This window comes from Cutaneotrichosporon oleaginosum, assembly GCF_008065305.1.
Source record: "Cutaneotrichosporon oleaginosum strain ATCC 20508 chromosome Unknown ATCC20508_contig04, whole genome shotgun sequence".
Classification (NCBI taxonomy): Eukaryota; Fungi; Basidiomycota; class Tremellomycetes; order Trichosporonales; family Trichosporonaceae; genus Cutaneotrichosporon; species Cutaneotrichosporon oleaginosum.
In genome coordinates, this window is record NW_027072173.1 from 2,270,995 (window position 1) to 2,293,309 (window position 22,315).

Below are 22,315 nucleotides of genomic sequence, written 5' to 3' on the forward strand. Positions count from 1 at the left end.
GGCTCGGTCGTGGTCGGCTACTTCAGCTCGACTGTCATCTCGCCGTCCAACTTGCGGCCGAGATTCGACACCGTCAGCGTCTTGGCCTTGGCATCGTAGTCGGCCTCGCACGCCTTGCCGTCGATCCATGCAATTTTCTCCTCCTGTCCCGCAAACACGATCGAGTCGAGCGCATGGCAGTCTCCATATCCAAACGTACCCGAGACGCGAAACGTGCCGTCCTTGAAGTCGAAGCGGATGTCGCTCACACTATCGCCCATGTCGACGCTCTCGCCGTCGTCCAGGCGCAGGTATCCGTGCGCGGCGCCGTGCGCGTCCGGCGCAACGATGAGGCGGAAGGGTAGGCGCCGGTTCTCGGCAGTCGTCATGGCCGTGCCATGGCGCAGGGGCACCACCGCGCCGCTCTTGATGTGCAGCGGCATAGTGTCGTATCCCACGCCATTGAGGGTAATTTTGGCACCGGCGCCCTCGACGGCCACGAGCGTAAAGAAGTCGTAGTAGCGCGTCGCGGGGAGGTAGAATGTCACGCTCGTGCTGTTCTCCTCTACTACGGGAGACACGAGGAGGTGCGGACCGTAGTAGAACTGCGCTTCAACGCCAATTGTCTGTGCGTCCTCTGAATGAACCCACGACAAGGGCCACAGTGCTGGCGTGCCGTCCTCCCCGTGCTGCTGCAAGAACGAGTACGTGTAGTCGAGGAGCTGGAGGCGGACGTGGCCGGCGGCGCGCGCCGCTACCGTCGTCAGGTTCCAGAGATAGAACTCTTGGCTGATACTGCTGATCTGGACGTTAGCGCCGACAGCGCGCCACTCACCTCATTGTGGTTTCGGTAGAACGTGTTAAAGGCCCCGAGCCATGCCCACCGCGCACACAGCGTCTCGGTCGTGTTGCCGCCGAAGCCGCACGAGTCGGCCCCCACCACCCCCACTCCCGACACAGCCGCGAACTGCAGCATCTGCCGGATCGTCTGGATGTACTGCCCCCACGTGGACAGATTGTCGCCCATCCAGATGGACGACGGCGTGCCGCTGAAGCTCGAGCGCGCGATTGTGAACGCCCGCTTCCCTGGGCGCCGCTTGAGGAGCGAGTTGTGCGTCACAATCGCGTGCCTCGAACCGTAGAGGTTGTGTTCATCGTACGTACGCGCGCCGTTCGCCTGTACGAGGTCCGTGCGCGCTGAAAAGTCGGATATGTTCTTCAGGCCCGCCTGGTCGCCAGCCGAGGATGGCGGCGCGCGCCGGTCCTGGATACGGTACGGCGGGTACAGCCACTTGCTGTCGAGTGCGGGAGAGAGATAGTCGTCGAGCGTGCTGGGCAACGGTGACTGGGTCTGGCGCTTGGTGAGCGAACGGCGGGTTACATTCGCGGTTGGCTCTGCTGGCGCAGCATCCGCAGACTGTGAGGCGCTGGGCGAACCAGAGGTTTGCATGGAGGTGGAACCCTCACTGCCTCCCGCTCCACTGGCCCCGCCACCACCTCCGGAGGAGCCGAGCGGCGCCGAGATATTCTCCCCCGCCGTGAAGGCCTCGAAGCCGGGGATAGATCGGGGGATAATGCGCGGTAGTGGACGAAGAGGCGGCATTCCCCGCTCCGCGGACACACGGTAGATGTTAGCCTCGAGGTAGGGGAGGAAGTTAGCTGATCGTCAGCCAGCCCGCCACTCGACTCACCAGGCTCGTTCATATCCAGCCAGATGCCGCTGACATCCACACCCGTGTCGGGGTTGAAGAATCGTTCGAACTCGGCGTCCCACCACGCCTGGGCGCGCTCGTGCGTCCAGTCTGGGAACGCCGTCGGGCCGGGCCACACGACACCCTCGTACAGTGTGCCGTTGTCATACGCCAGGAAGATCCCCTGCTCCTTGCCGGTCCGGAGCGTCTCGTAGCTCTCCACCGAGACGTTGGGCTTGCCGCTGAACGTCGCCGGGTCGACCATTACGATCATGTGACGGCCGCTGGCCTGCAGCTGGTCGATAACATAGCGGACCTTGTCGAGCGCGAAGCGGGCCGGATCGAGCGTCTGGATCCAGCGCTGGGGTTGGCTGTTACTCCAATCGGCAAACTCACGTCCTTCATATAGTCAATGTCCATCCACTGCACCTCGAGGGGGATGCCCGCGGCGGTGTAGTTGGCTACGACCTCAGCGACATACGCAATGTCGATGTATCCGTAGCGACACGAGTGGAAACCGAGACTCCAGTACGGGACGGGCTCACTGATGCCCCATATCTGGGACCCCTGGCGCGCGACGTCGGCCGGTGTAGGGCCGTTGAGAAAGAACAAGTCGACGATGCCGCCGAGCGCGTTGAACTCGACCTGCGTCCCGTTGGGGAACTTGACATCCATTCCCTGGCTGCTCAGAAGGAACGTGCCGCTTGCGCTCGCGCCCTCCCCGACCTTCTGGTTGACGTAGAACGGGTGGGCGCCGTACAGATTAGTCCGTCCCGGTACACCGTACGCGTCCCGTGTCCACAGCGTGCGCGTGTACCCGTCCTCGTGGATGGGCAGGGTGAAGTTGTCCGAGTGCTGTGCGAGGCCCTGGATGTGGCTGCCGGGCGCGAGTGCGCTGCGTACCCGTACATACTGCTCCTCGAAAATGAGCGGGTGGCCAACCGTGTCGAAGAGCACTTCGCCGTCCGCCTTGCGTGTGATCTTGAACCCAAAGGGCTCGTGCTGCACTTCGATGTGCAGGTTGCTCTCGTCGGCTGTGACGGTGTGCTCGTCAATCTTGGGCCAGCGCGCCACGTCGTCGGGCACGACGTGTGCCTTGCCCTCCGCGTCGGTGATGCGCACGCGCAGCCGGTCCGCTGTCTCGTGCCGCACCTGGATCTTGAGCGTCGTGTAGTCGGGGCCGTAGGCGTTGCATGTGCTGATGAGGGATAAGGTGCCGTCAAAGCCCGAGCCGGAGTCGTGCTCGTGCATCTTGTCCAGCTTGTAGCCTGCACACTGCTCGGGCTTGCCGGTGTGCTCGACGGGCGAGGGGATGTTGATGATGCCATTGTCGGCCTGTCGGGATCTCAGGCGGCCTTGAGCATGGAGATAGGGCGCCGCGACGGCCTGCAAGGCCGCCACAAGCGCAAGGAGCGCTGTAGAGAGCTTCATGTCGAAGCTGGATGGAGGAAGGAGGTGAGATGGCGCCCTTTATGTAGTGGGGCGAGGATGGGCCGAAGCTCGACGCTCTTGGCGGATGTCATCAAGCATTCAGGTCCCAGTCACGAGTGCGGATCGTCAGCTAGCGCAACTGCAGCGAGTCGCATGCTCCATGCTAGTGGAATGAACAGATGGAACAGCGCCACCTAACAGCAGCCGTTCCTGTTAGCAGCAGTTCCTGTGAAGTTTAGTCGTTGCCATGCGGATGCCAATCTCAAAACCTACGTGGGAGCTCGGCGAGCGGGCCGCGATCTAGAGTGGGCACAATATCAGCCGCGTGTAGCATGGCTGAGAGCTGAGAAGAGGACGAGACGCAGCTGACGAGCTTGTTGAGATGACGATGAAGAGACGCTAACAAACTAAAGTTATCGGCCGAGTGCCGAGATCTCGTCATTCAACGTTGTAAACATGCCAAATCCAGGAACATCATCGGAATCTTCTCACTGGGGCTGCGCCACTTCCACTTCCGCATCATCCATGCGCGTGCAGTCTGCAGCGGACAGTGATGGAGTGAATCGGATGGAAACGAGGGCAGGGGTCGGCCCGTTCCTCTACGAGTCACCTGCTCTACGTGAAGCTCCGCGTGACACCGTTAGAACCATGTGCTGCTCACGTCAGCTGGGGACCTCGGCGGTGGGCCGATGAAAGCCACACTCTCATGCTATGCATGACACAGCTACCGTTCCTCGTCGTCATCGAGGGTTGTTGACATGCGCATAGTCGGTCCCCAGTCTAGGTCTGCGACCAGTTGATGTGCCTCATCCTCCTGTTTGATATGTGGTTGGGGTGGCGTGTCCCGAGCGGTCGAGTCCTCCTTCCGCTAGGCGACTGATTACATGCGGAAGCCTCGACGCGCCGCCGGAGCTGGCACACGCTCGACCGAGGAGAAGCGGGATTCGCTACAGCGATGCGCCACAAACGGTGTGCGGGGCATTGTGGACCGCTAGCCCGGAGCGGACATGACCGAGGTCACCCCTCGATGCTGGCTTGTGCTTCGGACGAGCCAGTCGGGTCAGTAGTAAATGACAACGGCGCGAGAGCGATTGACGTACTCTCGCCCTCGCCGACGCCGCTCTGCCAATTCCATGCATAACTACGGCGCTATACCGCGCGCTGCGCACCCTACGCAGTCTTTTTCTCAAAGAAATGCGTCGCGTACGGATTGTCGTTATACCGCGGCACCTCCTGATACCCGTGTTTCTTGTACATGGCGATGGCCTCATGCAGCACGTCCTTGGTATCCAGGCGGATCGTATGCGCGCCGAGCGCGCCACACTGCGCCTCCAAGTGCGTGAGGAGGCGGGTGGCTACGCGCCGCCCGCGGGCTGCGGGGCTCACCCACATGCGCTTGATCTCGGCGATGCCGGGCTCGAGGAGGCGCACGCCGCCGCATGCTACCGCGTCGCGATCGTGCCCAAGGAAGCCAAGCACGAACGCGCCGCGCGGGGGCGCGAACTCGTCTTCGTCGTCGGTCGCGGGCTTGCCCGAGTACAGCGACATGTCGAAGCCTTCGTGGAACCGTGCGTCCATTTCTGCGAAGTACGCGTGCTGCGCTGCCTGCGCTGCCGCGCTGGTGCTTGGCACCGTCTCGAAGGTCAGATCGGGGGGCGCGCTCGAGTCTGGCATGGGGATGGAGAGTCGTCGAGATCATCTTGGTCCGTCGAGTCGAAATAGCTCGCTATGAGCCGGCGATTGCCGCGTATTGTGTCCCCTCACCTATGCGCTCACGTCAGCCGAGGCAGTATCTTCGACAGCAAGCGAGATGATGCGCTCGGATGGCCACAGCTGGAGGTCAGATCACTGAGGCGGGCGGCGCCTTGTGCGCTGCTCTCCTCACACTGTCGTGCACTGCAGTGCAAAACACGCCATGGCGAGAGAGCGGGCAGCACGGAGGCCTTGTGTCATGGCCCCTTGTTGGTCAACCCTCTCGCCTGACAATCAGTCGACCACTTGAGCCCCCGCCCAAAGTCGCCTATAAAGGACTTGTAGCCTGACCTGTCACCCATGTTGATTCTGATATTTTTGTGATTTCACTGTTCCTTCAAGGGTTGCCCGAGCACCCGGTCTGGTCAACCCCCTTCCCAATCAGACTCTGTAAGCGCTAGGCCCCGTCAACCCCGCACCACCCCCTACACCGTAAGCCAGCAGGCAACATCCATCATCTACCGCGGCACGAAACAAGACGATATCGCAGCTCCTCTCAGTCTGGTCACTGCGGCGACTATGTGTTCGCTGCGGCGGCTGAGAACGCGCGGACCAGAGGACCGGACGAGCTGCCCAAGCCGAGAAACATGCTCCGGTTGACCACGCACGACATGATGGCCGAGAATCAACACGCCGACTCGGATTACCCGGCAATCCCCATTCCTTACTTGAACTCACCTCCCCCCCCCTCTCCATGCGCCTCACCCACCTCCTCAACATGTCCAAGCGAGGCACTGTTCTCGAGTCGACGTTCGCCGTCTTGCGCGCGCATGGCATGAAGGTCATGTTCGGCAACCCGGGGAGCAACGAGCTCCCTTTCCTGGCGGGCATGCCCGCCGACTTCGACTACGTTCTGGGGCTGCACGAGGGTGTTGTGGTCGGCATGGCGGACGGGTACGCGCAGGCGACGGGGCAGCCGGTGCTTGTGAGCCTGCACGCGGCGAGCGGCAGTGGGAACGCGATGGGCGCGCTCACCAACGCGCGCTACGCGCACTCGCCCCTCGTACTTCTCGCGGGACAGCAGGTGCGGCGCACTGTGGGACAAGAGGTGATGCTGAGCAGCGTCGACGCGGCAGCACTACCGCGCCCACTCGTGAAGTGGGCACACGAGCCCCTGGCGGCAGAAGACGTTCCGCGCGCCGTGAGCCAGGCGATCCTCGAGGCGTCGACGGAGCCGCGCGGACCAACGTACCTCTCGGTACCATACGACGACTGGAAGGAGGGCGCGCTGGCGGACGACGAGCATCTCCCGGCGCGGAGAGTCCGCACGGCGGGCGCGCTAGACGCAGACCTCGTCGCGGAGCTCGTGGCGCGCCTCGACCGCGCGCAGCGCCCCGTACTCGTCCTCGGTCCGGACGCAGACGGCGCGCAGCCCGCCGCGACGGCGCTCGCCGAGCGCCTCGGCTGCCCTGTATGGATTGCCCCAAGTCCGTGTCGGGCGCCCTTCCCTACCGGGCACGGGCTGTTCGCCGGCATTCTCCCCGCAGGGATGGAGAGCGTGCGCGCGCGCCTCGAGCCACACGATGCCGTCCTCGTCGTCGGCGCCCCGGTCATGCGATACCATAAATGGGAGCCCAGCGCGTACCTCTCCGGCAAGCCCGATGTGATCCACATCACGTGCGATCCCTCGGAGGCTACGCGCGCGCCTTATGGCGACGCGGTGATTGCGTCAATTGCGCCGGCGCTGCGCGCACTCGCGGACGGCGTGCGCGACCGCGCACAGGGCCCGTTCTCGGTGCGCGAGATCGCACCAGCTTACCGCGACGCCCGCGGCATGACAGGCGAAGAGGTGTTGGAAGTGCTCAACGCGCGCACACACGAAGGCATCACATACGTGAACGAAACCACGACGCTCGACGCGATTTGGATGTCCCGCGTCGCCCTCTCGAGGCCCAGGCAGTATCACTTCCCCGCGTCGGGCGGGCTGGGGTTCGGCCTACCTGCCGCCGTTGGGATTGCGCTGGCACGTCCCGAGGTCACGGTCGTTGCAACCGTCGGCGACGGCAGCGCGAACTACGGCATCACGGCACTGTGGACGGCCGCGCAGCGGCGAACCCGTGTCGTCTTCGTTATCGTGAATAACGGGACATATGGCGCGCTCCGTCGTTTTGCGGCTGCCATGGACGCGGAGAATGCGCCGGGGCTCGACGTGCCCGGCATCGACTTTGTGCAGCTTGCCCAAGGGTATGGTGTTCCTGCGTCCCGCACGACGAGCAGAGAGGAGTTTGAGACGGCATACGCGCAGGCCTTGGCGGCCGAGGGGCCGGTGCTGATCGACGCACGGGTGTTGCCTTAGGTGCTGCCGAAGTGCATAGAGGTTCTATAGACATGTATCGCGTTAACGAGTGAGAGAGGTTCATGCCCTTCTAACCAAACATCTCGCCAGCTGGTTGAGGATGTCTATCACCGGTTATGCGGAACCTCCGATCAACGGGTTCTACTCACCGAGTATTCTGCACCATTACCCGCCTCCCATATCCACCATCCACCCAATATTCCCACACCATCGGTCCTATTATCTGCTGATATGATTGAACAACCGAGCGCGACAGTGGTGCCTGTGGAGTTGGAGGGGAGAATGAAAGCCGAGATCGGACACGGCCGACGAGGTCTTGTTGCCGGCTGCCGGGGGTGCGGCATGTTATTGCCGAGGGGGCACCACCTCCTCCCATTCTCATAAGCACTTCTCTCGTCACATCTCCGCTCGCCCACCACTCCCCGCCTCCTCATCATCACTACCATGTCACCGCCCAAGTCCTACGCCGACTTGCCTCTCAAGGAGGTGCGCGTCTCGAACCACCCGGCCAACGCGCCCGGCGTCACCCCGATCCAGATCGTGACGCTGTACCGCCCGAACGCGCACAACGCTTTCACGGGCGTCATGCAGGAGGAGCTGGTGCTCCTCTGGAACACCTTTGACCGCGATGACCGCGTCAAGGCGATTGTGATGACGGGGCACGGCAAGATGTTCTGCGCGGGCGCCGACCTGCAGCTCGGCTTCAAGCGCGACCTGAGCGGCAAGGTCAACGACCACCGGGACGGGTGCGTGCCCGGCATTCAGCGCTGACAGCAGAGGCGGACGTGTGTCGGTGGCCATCCACCAGTGCCGCAAGCCGACGATCGCGGCGATGCAGGGCTCCGCCGTCGGCGTCGGCATGACTATGACGCTGCCCATGGCCATCCGCGTCGCCTACAAGGGCGGCAAGTACGGCTTCCCGTTCGCGCGCCGTGGTCTTGTCATGGAGGCGGCGAGCTCGTTCTTCCTCCCCAAGCTCATCGGCAACGGGCGCACCATGCACCTCGTGTCGACCGGCGCCACGTACCCCGCCAACCACAAGCTGTTCGACGGGCTCTTCACTGAGGTCATGGACACGCCTGAGGCCGTACTCCCGCGCGCACTCGAGCTCGCAACGGAGATCGTCGACAACTGCTCCACTGTTGCATGGGCGCTGATGCGCGACCTGGTGTGGCGCCCCACGCCCAGCGCTGAGGAGCAGCACCTCCTCGACAGCCGGATCCTGTACTCGATGTTCTCGGGCGGCGACAACAACGAGGGCGTGAAGGCGTTCCTCGAGAAGCGCAAGACCAACTTTACGGATACGTTGCCCAAGAACGCGCCGGAGGTCTACCCTTGGTGGCCGCTCATTGACACGCGGGACCCCAACAAGGAGCCCAAGGCCAAGCTCTGAGGGGCAGTAGATGTAGAGCAAGGAGAGTGGCATGCCTCAGGCGATTGTGATCAGCTCGGCACTTGTATATGCAGATCATGCTGATCGTGTGGAAATTGGCGGCGAGGGTCATGAATGTGGCTCGTGGCGGTCAATCTGCTGCCCCATGGGGATTATTGGAGAAACTGTGGAGAAATGAGAAGCGATGCGGCGCGTGATGAGGCGTTGAGTAGATGCGAGCAAGACGGCGTTGAAGAGGAGCGCGAGGCGGTTGACACCGACGTGCTGACCAATCGGCAAAACAAAATGATTGAATTGTTTCGATTTGCGAGTGGGGGCAGTTGCGGGGCAGATGTGGTGCCCACCTTTTGATTGCGGGGAATCCAATCTTGCTTTTCCCGATGGCGCGCGTGCTGCTACATCCGCTCATTCCCCTCCCCTGCGAGGAACGGAACTGCTCTTTGGCTCGTAGAACTTGAGGTGTCAGTGCTGTTGGCAAGGGCTTGGCCGCCATGCTCGCCTAGTCTCGAGAACTCTTTATAAATTAGGTGGGCACCATTCTTCGCTTCTCCTCATCCCCCGCTGACACCACTGACACCACAATGCAGTACACCTCGCCGACACTGCAGTTCCACGAAAACGGATACGAAGTCCAGGACCCCCGCATCAAGCATGCGCGCGGCTATGGGCTTAACCGCAACCCCGGGGCGGCCGAGCGCGTCGACCTCCCCGCCGAGCTCGACGTGCTCATAGTCGGCGAGGGTCCGGCGGGCATGACGACGGCGGCACAGCTCAGCGCGTTCCCCGAGCTCAACGTGCGTCTCGTTGAGAAGCGGCCGATCATGCTCCTCGTCGGCCAAGCGGACGGCATCCAAGCGCGCTCGGTCGAGACGTTCCAGGCGTTCGGGTTCGGCAGCCGCATCGTCGAGGAGAGCTACCGCATTACAGAGATGGCCTTCTGGAAGCCTGACCCGGCCAACCCGAAGAACATCATCCGCACAGCCATAGCGCCCGACGACCCCGCCGAGATCTCCGAGTTCCCCCACATCATCATCAACCAGGCCCGCGTCATGCAGTACTTTGGCGACTTTATGCGCAACGGACCCAGCAAGCTCGTGCCCGACTACGGGATAGAGTACGTCTCGTACCGCCTCGACGAGGGGCATGAGTATCCCGTCGAGGTCACGCTGCGGCGGGATGGCACGCACGAGTTTACTGTGCGTACGAAATACCTCGTCGGGGCGGACGGGGCGCGCTCGCAGATCCGCCGCGACATCGGCGCCACGCGCCTCGGCAAACAGGCGCTGCACGCGTGGGGCGTGATGGACACGCTGAGTGTGTCCGACTTCCCGGACCTGCGGACCAAGTGCGCGATCCAGTCGAGCGCCGGCTCGATCCTGCTAATTCCGCGCGAAGGCGGGCAGCTTACGCGCATGTACGTCGACCTGGGCGACCAGAACGAGAACGATGCCGGCGCCGTGCGCAAGACCACCATCACGCAGATCATCCAGTACGCCAACAACATCCTGCATCCGTACAAGATCGACGTCAAGGACGTCGCGTGGCACTCGGTGTACGAGGTCGGGCACCGCGTCACGGACCGCTTCGACGACGTGCCCGCTGCTGAGGTGGGGAAGCGCGACCCGCGGGTCTTCATTCTCGGCGACGCATGCCACACGCACTCGGCCAAGGCCGGGCAGGGGATGAATGTGAGCATCCAAGACGGCTTCAACTTGGCGTGGAAGCTCGGCCAGGTGCTCATGGGTGTGGCGCCGCCAACGCTGCTCGCGACGTACACGGGCGAGCGGCAGGTGATCGCGCAGAACCTCATCGACTTTGACATGCAGTGGTCGTCGTTGATGGCCGCCAAGCCTGAGGACTTTGACAGCCCGACAGCGCTCGAAGACTTCTACGTCCGCACCGCCGAGTTCCCCGCCGGCTTCATGACGGAGTACCAGCCCGGCTTCCTCACGGGCGGCGCGGAGCACCAGGCGCTCGCGCGCGGATACACGCTCGGCAAGCGGTTCAAGTCGACGCTGGTGTCGCGCCGCTCAGACGGCAACCCCGTGCATCTCGGCCACACTGCGCTCGCGGACGGCAAGTACCGCGTGTATGTGTTCGCAGACCCGCCCAAGGCCGGGCAACCGAGCCGCACGGCAGACCTCGCGCGCTGGCTGCAAGAGGACGAAGCGTCGCCCGTTCCCGGCCGCGAGCACTGGTTCGACGTCAAGGTCATATACCAGCAGCGGCACAACGATTTCGAGCTCCTTGATGCGCCACCCGTCTTCCGTCCCAAGTATGGCAAGTTCGGGCTGATGCAGTACGACCGCGTGTTCGGTGTGCATCCCAAGGTGGACATCTTCGAGGAGCGCGGGCTGTCGCGGGACGGCGTGGTTGTCGTTGTTCGTCCTGACCAGTACGTTGCGCAGGTCCTGCCTCTCACGGCGACCAAGGAGTTGGGCGAGTACTTTGCGCGAGTCATGCCGCGCGGGTTGCAGAAGAAGAAGGAAGTAAATGGGTCTACGGCGGCGTCAGAGTCGGTCAAGGTGAATGGATCGGGAGGGCCATGAGTTGTAACATGTTGGCTGTGTACATGAGAGATGGGAGCTGGAGTAGTGCACAATGCATCGTTTTACCTGCATACAAAACAAACTCGACGTGATGGTATTAGATTATACAGGAAGCCAAGCCGGGAGATGAGCCGGATTAGCCGGAGCTGATTAGCGGCGGCAAATGATTCAACAACTTGTTGATCTCATCTTGTAGTCTCGCATCACCTCACTCTCTATCTCTCTCTCATCCTAATCCCAGTCGTCCCACCCGCCATGAGCAACAGCTCAAGCTCGTTCGACATGGCAAGTCTTTCTCCACCACAGCGCCGAGACGCCATGCGTACTCTCACGCGCATAATGGAAATGCTTGCCGACGAACCACAAAATGCCCTCGTCGACGACTGGTTCCAGCGCGCAGTCACACAATACGACGAGCTCATGTCTGGCCGCTATCTCCACCTTAAGCGGCGCGATCACACGGACCGCGCCATGCCCTCGCCTTTAAACCTCTCTGGTATCCAGCCCGCTGCCCCGACAGCGCCCCCACGCCCCCTCCTCCCCGCCCTCCCGCGCCTCGACCAGGCCGACATCGACGACCTGAACAAGGTCTTCAAGTTCCTGACCTCCCCCTGCCTCCCTCCCCCATTGCAAGGCGACGAGTCGGGCACGGTTTTCGTGCTCGCCGGCAACGCCATCCTTCCCCTCGCATACGAACTCTTTGACCACATCGAGTACCTACAGGATGACGAGCCAGTTACGCTCGTCATCAGCGGCGGGCGCGGCCACTCGACACCATATCTCTACGACGCGGTTGCGCGCGACAAGCACCTGCGCGGCATCACAACAGAGGGCGAGACTGAGGCCGACATACTTGTCGAAGTCGCGCGCAAAACGTTCGACATCGACTATGCTGTTGGCAACGGGTCCCTCCGCCTTCTCCTCGATCCGCAGAGCACCAACTGCGGCGCGAACGCTATCGAGACCAAGCGCCTGCTTGACGAAGCGGGAATTTGGCCAAAGACGATATTCGTCGTGCAAGACCCCACGATGCACCGCCGCACCCTCGCCTCCTTTGAGAAGGTGTACGCCGAGGACCCGCGCGCCACGCGCGACGGCATGCCCGCAATACAGGGGTGGACGCTGCAGCCTAAGGTCAGGCGCGGGGAGGGCGGCGTGCTCGAGTGGAAGACGGACGAGGTGGACGACGACCAGCTGTGGGAGCCTGCGCGCTTTGTGAGTCTCGTGTTGGGCGAGATTCCGCGCTTGCGCGACGACCAGAACGGGTACGGGCCCAAGGGCGCAGGATATATCGCTCACGTCGACATCCCACAAGACGTCGAGGAGGCATGGGGGCGATTGCATGCGCGCCTGGGTGTCAAGTCTTGAGCTCTCTGTGGTGGAGGCTCGGATCCGGATCCGACCTGGAGTGGTGGAGGGGAGGTTGTGGAGGGTGTGGGGTGGAGGAAGTGGAGGGTGGAGGCCGGTACGCCGGTGAAGAGATATGACGGGATGACGACATGACGAGAGGATTAGATGATCAGAAGACCAGAATAAGTCTTGTCTCCGGCCAGGCTGGTAATATCACCAAGCGAGCACAGCAAGCGAGGTCTGCACCCCGCTGGCGGCATGACTTTGACCCGAGGGCCCTTGGCCGAACTTGACCGGTCGCCGGTCGGTGCCGGCGTTTCATCACTCGTTTCGTCACTCGTTTCGTCACTCGCGCATTTGTATGGACTTTGTCCGCCATCATCTGCATGCAGCATTGTATACATAAACGACAACAAGACATGAACAGCATGGCCACACTCATCTTTCTAACATGTCGGTTACAGCAAGATCCGCAGCGTCGCCCGACCTCGAAAAGTCGCTCGACTCGTCTTGCCCATCGCCGACAGAAACGGTAGTAGGCGATAATCAGCTTGAGAAGGACATCTACCCGCCCAGACGCAAGCAGTATGTCGTGCTGCTTATTCTGTCGCTCTCATACTTTATCGACGGTACGTTTCTATGCCTGACTGTCCGACCTGCCCGCTAACAACAGTCCTCTCGGCTTCCGCGTTCGCGGTCTTCGCTGCGCCGATCACAACGTCGCTCAACATCGTCTTCGAGCAGCAGAGCTGGATCATTGTGAGTCCTACCTGCGCCTTGTTAGCTCCGCCTTTCACCCAGCTGACCCCAGACATCCTACTCCCTCACCTTCGCGTCCTTCCTCCTCTTCTGGGGCCGCGTTTCGGACCTATTCTCCGCCTCAGCCGTGTTCACCTACGGCTTCCTAACCTTCGGCGCGCTCTCGCTCGCCATCAGCTTTCTGACGAACCCGTACGCCTTCTACGCGCTGCGTGCGCTCTCCGGCGTCGCCGGCGCCGCCCTCGTGCCCTCTGCCTACCGCCTCATCGCAGCGACGTTTCCCGAGGGCCGCGCCCGCGCCCGCGCATACACCTTCTACGGGATGACGGGGAGCATGGCGAACTCGCTCGGCACGGTGCTGGCCGGCGTGGTGGGCCTCATCGACAAGCCAGGACAGATGGAGGGCTGGCGCTGGTTCTTCCGCCTGACGGCCGCGCTCGCGTTCCCCGTCGGCGCCGCCGCGCTCGTCCTCATCCCTCGCGCTCACGCCGCGAAAGAGACGCACCGCCTGCGCCGCCTCGACCTCCCCGGCGTCGCGGTGATGCTCTCCGCCGTCCTCCTCCTCATTCTCGCGCTCACGCTCGGCGCGACCTACGGCTGGCACAGCGCGGGCTTCATCGCGCCGCTCGTGATCTCGGTCATCGCCTTCCCCGCCTTCTTCTGGTGGGAAACACGTCTCGACGACGCACACGCCCTCCTCCCCCCCAGCTTGTGGGCCGTGCCAAACTTCGCGGCGTTCCTCGCCTTCGCACTCGTCATCCTTGGATGGTGGGCGTCCAACTTCCTCCCCTTCATCCAGATGTTCCTCCTCGGCGGCGACAGCATGGTTCTCGCGTCCGTGCGCACGCTGCCCGAAGGCGCGGCCGCGATGGCATGCAGCATCGCCATGATCGTCTTCCCCGGCATCATCTCCAGTCCGCGATGGCCAATTTGCATCGCCATGCTCCTCGCCGCTGGCGCAAACTTGCTGTGGACGTTCGCCCCGGAGGTCGTCGGGAAGGGGTACTGGACCCACGTGTTTCCGGGCATGCTCTTCGGTTCGGCGGGGAATCAGGTCGCGCTGATTGCGACGCTGTAAGTCTACGCTGCGGCTCGGATGGCGCTGACATTAGCGTGGGCGTTATGGCTGCCTGTCCCGCGCATATGGCGGGCGTCGTCGGCGGCGCCCTCCAGACCGCCATGCACACGTCTACCGTCGTCGCGCTCGCCATCCAGGCTGGCCTGCTTACTACGGCACCCGGCGGCCTGGAGAACTTCACCAACTTCCGCGCAAGCATGTACTTCGAGCTCGGGTGGGTGTTGCTATGGCTGCTGGGCTTCATGGTGTTCTATCGCCGCGTACGCCCAGCCCCGAAAGACTCGGAGGCAGGAGTGGCAAATGAGGCGGCACCAGGACGCTGAACTGAAACACAATGTACTCTTATATAACATAGAATGTATAGAACTCAGGCTACAACCCGGGTCCGAGTGCGGGGTAGACCGGATCGGCCAGCGACGACGACAACAGATTTCCCCTGTGGTCAGCTTGCTGCACCATTCCAAGCCGCACCAGTAGTCGTCGTCAAATAGCTCGTTCATATCGGCGCCTGCGAGACGCAGGAACTCGTCCTGCCATCAGCTTTGCGCGGACTACACTCACCAGCTGGGATTGGTCTGGCAGGCCGGCCTCGGCGGGGGGCACGGCGTCTTCAGCCACGGCGGCGCGGAACAGGCCGAGCACGCGGTCAAGGAAGCGAGCAGTATACGCGAGCGCGCCTTGGGGAGGACAGCACTCGCGCACACGGGCAGTAATCTCAATAATGTAGGGGCGGGCATGCGCCTCGAGGCGCCAGAAGAGCTTGTACATGACCACGCCGAAGTTGGAGAGCGTCGTAGCCCCCGCGTCGTGCAGATACGGCAGCGATCCGTCGGCGCTGACGAGCTCGAGCGCGGCCACGACGCGCGCCGCGTGCTCCACGCACTCGGTAAGAACGACGTCGGCCTCCCCCGGCGCCGCGAGCACCAGGAGGTGGTGTTTGATCGTGAGCTGATGCGAGAGCGCGAACATCTCCATGAGATGCCGTGCCGGCGCGAGGTGCGTGGGCGCCGGCGCCGAGTCGCGCGGAAACCACTTGGCACGGTAGCGCTCCATCTGGACGTAGAGGTCTGTAAGCAGGACGGCCGTGAGGCGCGGGGGCATGGACTCGTGTTCTTTGCGGATCCGCGTCCAGAACTCGTTGGCTTGCTGCGTCGCGAGGCTACACGCGAGATGGATGTCGACGGGGATGTCGAGGTGCGCGTGCGCGCGTGCCCACGCCTCGCACTTCCTGCGTTAGCTCACACAGCGGGTGACGTACGTCGCCGTAGTCTGTCGCGCGGATCGCGGGGGGCAGCCCGAAGATGTCCGCGTACTGCCGGTCAAAGCAGACGAGGCAAAACCACGTGCGTTCTGGGTCGAGGATGCGGCGTGCAGCCGCCTCGTCCGCCGGCAGGTGGAGAGTGGGGGGCGTCTCGTGCCACCGGAGCTGAAATGCGAGGCGGATCGCGATGCCGATCTTCAGCCACGCACTACGGTCCGTCGGGCCTTTGTAGTACACCAGGATGAGGAGGGACTGGATGAGCGCCGTGCTGCAGTCGCCTGCGTTGGTCGCGCGGTTTATCAGGCTCTCTGCGTGCGCAAGCAGCACAGAGTGTCGCTCCGGAAGCACATACTTGCTAGCGGTGACGAGGAGGGTCGTGAACAGGATCGAAGAGGTGCGGAGGAAGGTGAGAGTGTGCACTGGTGTTAGTCCGGCTGCGATGAAGCGTACGTTCTGGATCAAGGATCGCGATCAGCGGGTTCAGCTTGTCGTGGAAGCTGCGGTCAGCGCGCGGCGCAGGACGACGCACAACTTGACGAGCGAGTGCGCCTCAGCGAGCGTGACATAGCCAACGTCGACGGGATCTTCAAACATCCTGCGCGTCTCGGCGTCAACGGACGGCGCACGCGCGCGCACCGGTCCCGGTGCCGAGGCTGGTGCGGACGCCGACGGGATCTCAGGATCAAGCAGCTCCGCCATGTCAAGGTTGCTCGTGCGCGGGCGCGCGGCGTCGAGCGCCCACGAGCGGGTGCTCGGTGTCGCCGCTGTCGCTGGGCTAGATCGGCCGGGGGAGGCGGAGCGGCGGGCGTTCAGCCGGTCACTGTGTGAGCGAACCTTCGTCAAACTCACTTGCGCCGGCCGCGCTGACTCTTGGTGTACACACAGGCGAGGGCGAGGCGGACTGGGTGAGCTCAGACGATGCCGAGGCGTACCGCATCGCTTGCATGCGTCGCCAGTCTGCGGGTTGTCGCATGCGACCTGGGTTAGTCGGCTCGCTCGCGGACGCCGCACCTTGATCCGCCGGCAGCCGACACAGCTGCTGTCAGGACGGAGACGAGTGCGCTCACGCTTGGCGAGGTTTGGACGCGTCCATGATGAGATGGGAGATGCGGAATGGAGTGGTGGAGTGATCGGGCCGAGATGCCCGTCAGATCACCGCCCACACCGTTTAGATGCGACTATGGGCAGCCACACTTGCCAATAACGGGCCGACAAACTATGCTCTGTAATTCATTGCTGACATGGGTCTTGGGAACCAAGCACCAGCCACAGCCGCTTCCTTCTGCGCTACTCAGCAAGCTGCATTCATCGCTTTTGAGCGGGCGGTTGGCCTGTTGTGCTCGTTTCCGGCGGTAGTCTACCAAGTGACAAAGCGGACGACATTGAGCCGTGCTTTGCCGCGAAGGACGGTTGCACAATTACACGCGGCGCAACATGAGATTGGTGTAAGATAAGCGCACTGGGTGTGAGGAGAGTCGGGGTTCATGGATGTTGATGAGTGGGCAAGTCGCGGTGCATCCACATTTCATGGGCTACTCCGCAAACTATTCACGGATCGCATCCGTTCCGGGTGGGCGGTACAGGGGGTTTGGATGGCATTCGTAAGTCGGCGTGGTGTTGGGCGGCATGAACTTGATTGGGACAGTTATCCACTTGGGAGAGAGCGTCCCAGAACGTTGCGCAGAATTACCAGAGTCCAAGCTCACTGTGCGCAGGCAGGCTCAGCATGCAGAACAGCAAGCAAATGCCAAGGAGCATCAACCGGACCGCCCCGGAGAACGCGTGCGCCGGGCCGCCTCCGGCCCGACGAGACCCACCTACCCACTTTTATCGCGACGCCACGCAATGCCCTCCGGCCTGCATCAGCGTTGAGCGTATTTCGCAATCTCCGCCTACACGTGCACGCAGCACCGGACATATCCACCTGCACCTGCCCGAGGAATAGAGCCGTCCACCGCATATAGCGGTACAGGGCGGCATCTGGCGGCTCGGTGAGCCGGACGCGGCACTTCTACCCTACGTCTCCAAGACGGCTTAGACCGCGCTGTGCCGGCCCGCCGTGCCGCTCTCACCCTCAAAGCCTCTCGCCGCTCTCGGTCCTCATGCTCACACCCCCACTCACTCCTCTCGCCTCTCACCTCCCGTCTCACTCTCCTCCCGCAGAACCACAATGACAACCGCAACCAAGCTCTGGGCGAACGGCGTCTCGGTGCCCCTCACGACGCCGTTCAAGGCCGACGACAGCGTCGACACGGGCGCCCTTGCTACACAGGTCGTGCGACTCGCCAAGGCCGGTGTCGGCATCGTCCTCCTCGGCACAAACGGCGAGGCGTCACATCTCTCGCAGGCCGAGCGCCGCCTCGTTGTCGAAACGGGCAGGAAGGCGCTCGACGGCGCCGGGTTCCAGAACACGCCGCTGCTGGTCGGGACTGGTGGTGAGTTGCTCCGACTCGTGGTGGCTTAACACCCCCTCCCCACCCGGCCGTACTGACGCCAGCCGGCTCCGCCGCCACCACGATCGAGGTGACGCAGGAGGCTGCGGCCGCTGGTGCGACGCACGCTATCGTTATTTGCCCAGGATACTTCTCCTTTGCGATGGGCCGTGACCGCGCTGCCATTGTCGGCTTCTTCGAGCAGGTTATGGACGCGTCGCCCATCCCCGTGATGATCTACAACTTCCCGTGAGCCCCTGTGTAGTTCTCGCTAACGCCAGTGGCGCCGCCGCGGGCATCGACCTCACCTCTGACGAGCTGATCAAGCTCGCGGATCACCCGAACTGCTTCGGCGCCAAGCTGACGTGCGCGATGATCGGGAAGGGCCAGCGTCTCGCTGCGTACGCCCAGTCGGATGCGTACGTCGCCGCCCACCCGCAGCTCAAGAACGTGACGGCCACCGGGCAGTTCCAGGTCCTCCCCGGCTTCTCTGAGTCGCTACTCCCGGCGCTCGTGGCACGCCACACCGGATGCATCACGGGCACGGGTAACGTGTTCCCGAAGACGATCGCGCGGCTTTACGACCAGGCCGTCAAGGGGCTGCAGGGGAACGCGGCGGCCATGGCGGAGGCGCTCAAGCTGCAGGACCGTGTGGCACGGTCCGACTTCATCATCGTCAAGGCCGGCATCCAGGGGACCAAGTATGCGCTGGACACGTTCGTGCAGAAGGGGCTTGGGGGCCGGTCGCGTCTTCCGCTCGGGCCGTGTAGCGAGGAGGTCAAGAAGATGGTGGAGACGGAGCTCAAGGAGGACTGGGAGTTCGAGTGCTCGCTCTGAGAGGAGGGCGAGTAGATGCATTGATCTGGTGTGCTGTCACGTGAATGCAAAGGACGTGTTCTGCACGCACTCACGCTCCGGAAGTGGACTAGCCGCCCCGCTCGTTATGGAAGGGACTCGTGGGAATAGAAGAGGATGTTGTGAATGTGATGAATGGGATGTGTGAATGGCGCGTGAGACACAGACAATACAGCAAAGCCTGTCGGATCCATGCAACCGCGTCGCTCCTCACCTCGCACTCCGCCACTCCGCCACTTCCCACCCGCTCATCACTCCCACGACTGGTATACTCGGTCGTTCTCATAATCTCTCTTCTCCATCCTCTCCATCTTTCTCTCTCTCTGTCGCGCTCTCCTTCCACGTCCACATGACAACTCTCGACCCCATCTGCCCTCACCCTTACGCCCATCAAGTCTCGTCGCGCAGGCGACACGTTACCGTCAAGCGCTTCAACGTCCTCTGCCGGCTCTCCGAACAAGACATCATCAACACCGTACCCGAGGATGTCGAGGACGCGGCCACCCGCCCTCCCGTCACCATCGACCACGACGTGTACCCACATATCATCGCATCCATTCTCTCCTATGCCAAGGCCGGTGTCCTCAGTGTCTTCGGCGCGACCAGCAAATATTACCGCGACTACGTTGAGGACCTCCTTGCACCCAGCCAAACAGTCGCCTATGTCAGTTTCAACTGCGTCAAAGGTCGGCCCAACTCGGGGCTACCCACGATGAAAGGAAATGAGGAAGCGATCGCAGCGTTCCTTGCCGCCGACGTCCCCCGCCTGCGCAACCGACTGAGGCGTGTCCGCGCCCTCGAGTTCCCTACATGTCTCAAGACCTTCCGGGGTAAACACTGGCATGCGGTACCCCTCATCTCGCAAGAGACGTACCGGACTCTCTTCCCCTCAGTCATCGTCCGCATGCGCAACCACGCCGACATACCAGAGCGACTTGTCCGTGTAATGGATAAGATGGCCATTTTCCTGGATCTAGAACTTGGACTGCCCGAGTGCGCTAAGCGTTCCCGACTACATGTTCCTCGTAAGCGCATGGTGGTGAATGTTCGCGGCTCCTCGGGAGCTCACGTGTCGCCGTTGCTGACCGTCCTTCCCAAGCTCAGCTACCCCCCGTGCTTGGTGTTGAACTTTGATGCATGGGAGGTCCCCCACGGCACGGTCAAATACATGACCCTTGTCGAAAGCACCATGCTCATCACCTACATTGCGGAAGCGCTGAAGCGCTGCACCGTTGTCCTCGTCGAGTTCGGGAGGGTGTGGGCGTGGTCCCAACCCCCAGATGACACGGACGACGAGAGCCAACTCGTCCCTCTCGACTACCGCACGGTCGAGACGCTACTTGCCCCCTTCCGTCTCCCGGCGAAAAAGAAGCTACACGTACTCTCGCTCGCAGAGTATCGCCAGAGTGCTGGAGACGGATTTGCCGCCGAGACTTATTGGTCGATCTAGCGGCTAGCAGACACATTCTGCGCCGCCTCACCGTCTCTCCCACGCCATAGTCCTTTGTATTCTATCAACGTACTCTATCCCATCCCTCTAGATGCTCCGTTTCTCCTCGCCGTGCGGGGATGCATCCCCCATGTTCGACCACACCGCCTACCCGCACATTATGGAGGCCATCCTCTCGCACGCCTCACCCGACGTGCTGCGCGCCATCGGCCTCACCTCGCGGCACTTCCTCTCCGTGACAGACAAGCTGCTCGACTCGCAGACGCTCACTCTTTCCTTACTTCCGTGGCGCCCGTCGCCCTGCCGCTCCCTACTCGGGCCTTGCGGGGGCCGCCCGGACACGGCGGACACGGAAATCGTCCTGTGCGGGCACGGCTGGATGGTCCGCGCAGCCGGCCTGCGCGCGTGCGTAACGAAGCGGGCCTCCCGCTTTACGGCAGGCTGCATCACACGCGCGCAATCGACGCCAACGCCGACGTTGAATGGGGTCTGCAGATGGTGTGGAGCTTATTCTTCTGGCTCCTCCCGCGCGCGGCTGTGCGCGGCGGCCCCGCCGTCCTCCACTGTGCGGCGGACGAGGTGATCGTTGCCTTTGACGGACACACCGCTCTCGAGCCGCGGTACACCCAGTACTCGCACAAGCGCGTTGTGGTGCGCTACGAGGGCGCGGGAGGCGAGTCGACGGGACGGCGGAGCACGGTGCGCGTTCTGTCGACGGAGGAGTGTCAGGCGGAAATCGGCGACGAGCAGTACGCGATCGAGACGGCGTGGTAGTTACGCACTCTCTGTGCTGGCTCTAGGCATGCACTCAATCTGAATGGCAGGTCGGATGAGGGAATCGGAACTTGTAGCGGCCGGGAGAGCCATCGAGACCAAAAGTGGAGGTCAGCCGACCGTCATGACGAAAGTTCAATCCGCACTCTCAACATCCTCAAAATGCGCGCCTCGAGGCCCCTCGCGTCGCTCGCGCGCCGCATAATGGTACGCGCGGCCCCATCCCAGCTCACACAGATGAATGACGGCTGCGCGATCCCCCAGCTCGGGCTTGGGACGGCGAAGATGAGCGATGCCGAAGCGTACACGGCGACACGCGCGGCGCTCGATGCGGGCTATCGCCACATCGCGATGTCGGAGACGTGCGCCCTCTCCTTTATTAACTAACGCACAGCTCCGACGCGGCCGTCGGCCGCGCGCTGCGCGACAGCGGCATCCCGCGCGCCGACGTATTCCTCACCTACCTCTCTCCGTCGCTGCGGACGGCGCTCGACCGCGCCGCCCTCTCCTACGTCGACCTCACCCTCCTCTCATCGCAAGGGGGGCCACACGCGCGCGCCGAGGGCTGGATCACGCTCGTCGAGGCGCGCCGCAAGGGCCTTACCCGCTCCGTCGGCGTCAGCGGGTATGGCATGCTGCACCTCGCCGAGGTTGTGGAGATGGTGCGGCGCGCGGGGGAGGACGGGCCTGGCGCGGCAATGCCGGCTGTGAACCGGCTCGCGGTGCATCCGCTCGCGCGCAAGATGGACGTCGTGGAGATGTGTGCGGAGATGGGGACGGCGGTGTATGCTGAGGCGGGCGGGCGAGTGGAGCACTCTGTGATTGCCAAAATGGCGGAGAAGTATGGCCAGAGTCCGGAGCAGGTTGTGCTTCGGTGGGGGATACAGCATGTGAGTGGGAGAGGGAGGACGGAGGCGGGGCTGATTACAGGACCACATTGTCACGCCCGAGAGCGCGGTGCCAGAGCATATCGCGGCCAATGCTCAGGTGTTCGACTTTGAGATTGCGCCGGAGGACATGGCTGAGGTAGGCACGCGCCCGGTGTCGCTGATGGCAGTTGGACGGCCTCAATGAGGAACGAGAGTCGGACTTATGGGCCGATGAATAGCATGCATCTAAGATGTGCATGGGTGCGGGGCTTGCTCTGCCCAGGCGTGCGTGTCACCCATGACGCCGCGCGGACTGTGTGATGCTTTAGTGCACCACCCAGCGGAAATTGGTCAGCGCTGCTGATGTCGAAGACGAGGATGAGAACGGGGTACCAC

At 62.9% G+C, this 22,315-nt stretch overlaps 14 protein-coding genes across 14 annotated transcripts; 10 read left to right on the forward strand and 4 right to left on the reverse strand.

Moving 5' to 3' along the window:
- Nucleotides 1-17: 17 nt before the first annotated feature.
- Nucleotides 18-3,101, reverse strand: COLE_05332 (uncharacterized protein; the record flags this gene model as incomplete). Its single annotated transcript, XM_018423837.2, has 4 exons — nucleotides 18-782; nucleotides 815-1,638; nucleotides 1,671-2,031; nucleotides 2,067-3,101. The coding sequence occupies 4 exons, from the start codon at nucleotides 3,099-3,101 to the stop codon at nucleotides 18-20; spliced, it is 2,985 nt and encodes a 994-aa protein (XP_018277011.1).
- A 1,170-nt stretch (nucleotides 3,102-4,271) lies between these two features.
- COLE_05333 (uncharacterized protein) lies at nucleotides 4,272-4,775 on the reverse strand (the record flags this gene model as incomplete). The annotated part of the gene is made up of 1 exon (XM_018423836.2): nucleotides 4,272-4,775. One exon carries the CDS (start codon nucleotides 4,773-4,775, stop codon nucleotides 4,272-4,274), a length of 504 nt encoding a protein of 167 aa, XP_018277010.1.
- A 796-nt stretch (nucleotides 4,776-5,571) lies between these two features.
- Nucleotides 5,572-7,149, forward strand: COLE_05334 (uncharacterized protein; the record flags this gene model as incomplete). The annotated part of the gene is made up of 1 exon (XM_018423835.2): nucleotides 5,572-7,149. The coding sequence occupies one exon, from the start codon at nucleotides 5,572-5,574 to the stop codon at nucleotides 7,147-7,149; it is 1,578 nt and encodes a 525-aa protein (XP_018277009.1).
- A 444-nt stretch (nucleotides 7,150-7,593) lies between these two features.
- On the forward strand, nucleotides 7,594-8,542 carry COLE_05335 (uncharacterized protein; the record flags this gene model as incomplete). Its single annotated transcript, XM_018420090.2, has 2 exons — nucleotides 7,594-7,895; nucleotides 7,927-8,542. The coding sequence occupies 2 exons, from the start codon at nucleotides 7,594-7,596 to the stop codon at nucleotides 8,540-8,542; spliced, it is 918 nt and encodes a 305-aa protein (XP_018277008.2).
- A 752-nt stretch (nucleotides 8,543-9,294) lies between these two features.
- On the forward strand, nucleotides 9,295-11,091 carry COLE_05336 (uncharacterized protein; the record flags this gene model as incomplete). The annotated part of the gene is made up of 1 exon (XM_018421486.2): nucleotides 9,295-11,091. The coding sequence occupies one exon, from the start codon at nucleotides 9,295-9,297 to the stop codon at nucleotides 11,089-11,091; it is 1,797 nt and encodes a 598-aa protein (XP_018277007.1).
- A 255-nt stretch (nucleotides 11,092-11,346) lies between these two features.
- COLE_05337 (uncharacterized protein) lies at nucleotides 11,347-12,459 on the forward strand (the record flags this gene model as incomplete). The annotated part of the gene is made up of 1 exon (XM_018423834.2): nucleotides 11,347-12,459. One exon carries the CDS (start codon nucleotides 11,347-11,349, stop codon nucleotides 12,457-12,459), a length of 1,113 nt encoding a protein of 370 aa, XP_018277006.1.
- Nucleotides 12,460-12,610: 151 nt separating this feature from the next.
- Nucleotides 12,611-12,883, reverse strand: COLE_05338 (uncharacterized protein; the record flags this gene model as incomplete). Its single annotated transcript, XM_018419566.2, has 1 exon — nucleotides 12,611-12,883. The coding sequence occupies one exon, from the start codon at nucleotides 12,881-12,883 to the stop codon at nucleotides 12,611-12,613; it is 273 nt and encodes a 90-aa protein (XP_018277005.1).
- Nucleotides 12,884-12,892: 9 nt separating this feature from the next.
- COLE_05339 (uncharacterized protein) lies at nucleotides 12,893-14,601 on the forward strand (the record flags this gene model as incomplete). Its single annotated transcript, XM_018426861.2, has 4 exons — nucleotides 12,893-13,070; nucleotides 13,115-13,200; nucleotides 13,253-14,274; nucleotides 14,313-14,601. The coding sequence occupies 4 exons, from the start codon at nucleotides 12,893-12,895 to the stop codon at nucleotides 14,599-14,601; spliced, it is 1,575 nt and encodes a 524-aa protein (XP_018277004.1).
- Nucleotides 14,602-15,437: 836 nt separating this feature from the next.
- COLE_05340 (uncharacterized protein) lies at nucleotides 15,438-16,632 on the reverse strand (the record flags this gene model as incomplete). The annotated part of the gene is made up of 7 exons (XM_065626405.1): nucleotides 15,438-15,958; nucleotides 15,990-16,036; nucleotides 16,069-16,356; nucleotides 16,389-16,440; nucleotides 16,472-16,517; nucleotides 16,551-16,575; nucleotides 16,607-16,632. 7 exons carry the CDS (start codon nucleotides 16,630-16,632, stop codon nucleotides 15,438-15,440), a joined length of 1,005 nt encoding a protein of 334 aa, XP_065482346.1.
- A 391-nt stretch (nucleotides 16,633-17,023) lies between these two features.
- Nucleotides 17,024-17,503, forward strand: COLE_05341 (uncharacterized protein; the record flags this gene model as incomplete). The annotated part of the gene is made up of 1 exon (XM_018419565.2): nucleotides 17,024-17,503. The coding sequence occupies one exon, from the start codon at nucleotides 17,024-17,026 to the stop codon at nucleotides 17,501-17,503; it is 480 nt and encodes a 159-aa protein (XP_018277002.1).
- A 206-nt stretch (nucleotides 17,504-17,709) lies between these two features.
- COLE_05342 (uncharacterized protein) lies at nucleotides 17,710-18,808 on the forward strand (the record flags this gene model as incomplete). Its single annotated transcript, XM_018423833.2, has 3 exons — nucleotides 17,710-17,974; nucleotides 18,037-18,220; nucleotides 18,253-18,808. The coding sequence occupies 3 exons, from the start codon at nucleotides 17,710-17,712 to the stop codon at nucleotides 18,806-18,808; spliced, it is 1,005 nt and encodes a 334-aa protein (XP_018277001.1).
- Nucleotides 18,809-19,175: 367 nt separating this feature from the next.
- On the forward strand, nucleotides 19,176-20,276 carry COLE_05343 (uncharacterized protein; the record flags this gene model as incomplete). Its single annotated transcript, XM_018419563.2, has 1 exon — nucleotides 19,176-20,276. The coding sequence occupies one exon, from the start codon at nucleotides 19,176-19,178 to the stop codon at nucleotides 20,274-20,276; it is 1,101 nt and encodes a 366-aa protein (XP_018277000.1).
- Nucleotides 20,277-20,406: 130 nt separating this feature from the next.
- COLE_05344 (uncharacterized protein) lies at nucleotides 20,407-21,050 on the forward strand (the record flags this gene model as incomplete). The annotated part of the gene is made up of 2 exons (XM_018425515.1): nucleotides 20,407-20,681; nucleotides 20,717-21,050. The coding sequence occupies 2 exons, from the start codon at nucleotides 20,407-20,409 to the stop codon at nucleotides 21,048-21,050; spliced, it is 609 nt and encodes a 202-aa protein (XP_018276999.1).
- Nucleotides 21,051-21,212: 162 nt separating this feature from the next.
- Nucleotides 21,213-22,158, forward strand: COLE_05345 (uncharacterized protein; the record flags this gene model as incomplete). Its single annotated transcript, XM_018419564.2, has 4 exons — nucleotides 21,213-21,412; nucleotides 21,445-21,940; nucleotides 21,981-22,076; nucleotides 22,108-22,158. The coding sequence occupies 4 exons, from the start codon at nucleotides 21,213-21,215 to the stop codon at nucleotides 22,156-22,158; spliced, it is 843 nt and encodes a 280-aa protein (XP_018276998.1).
- Between the last annotated feature and the right edge of the window lie 157 nt (nucleotides 22,159-22,315).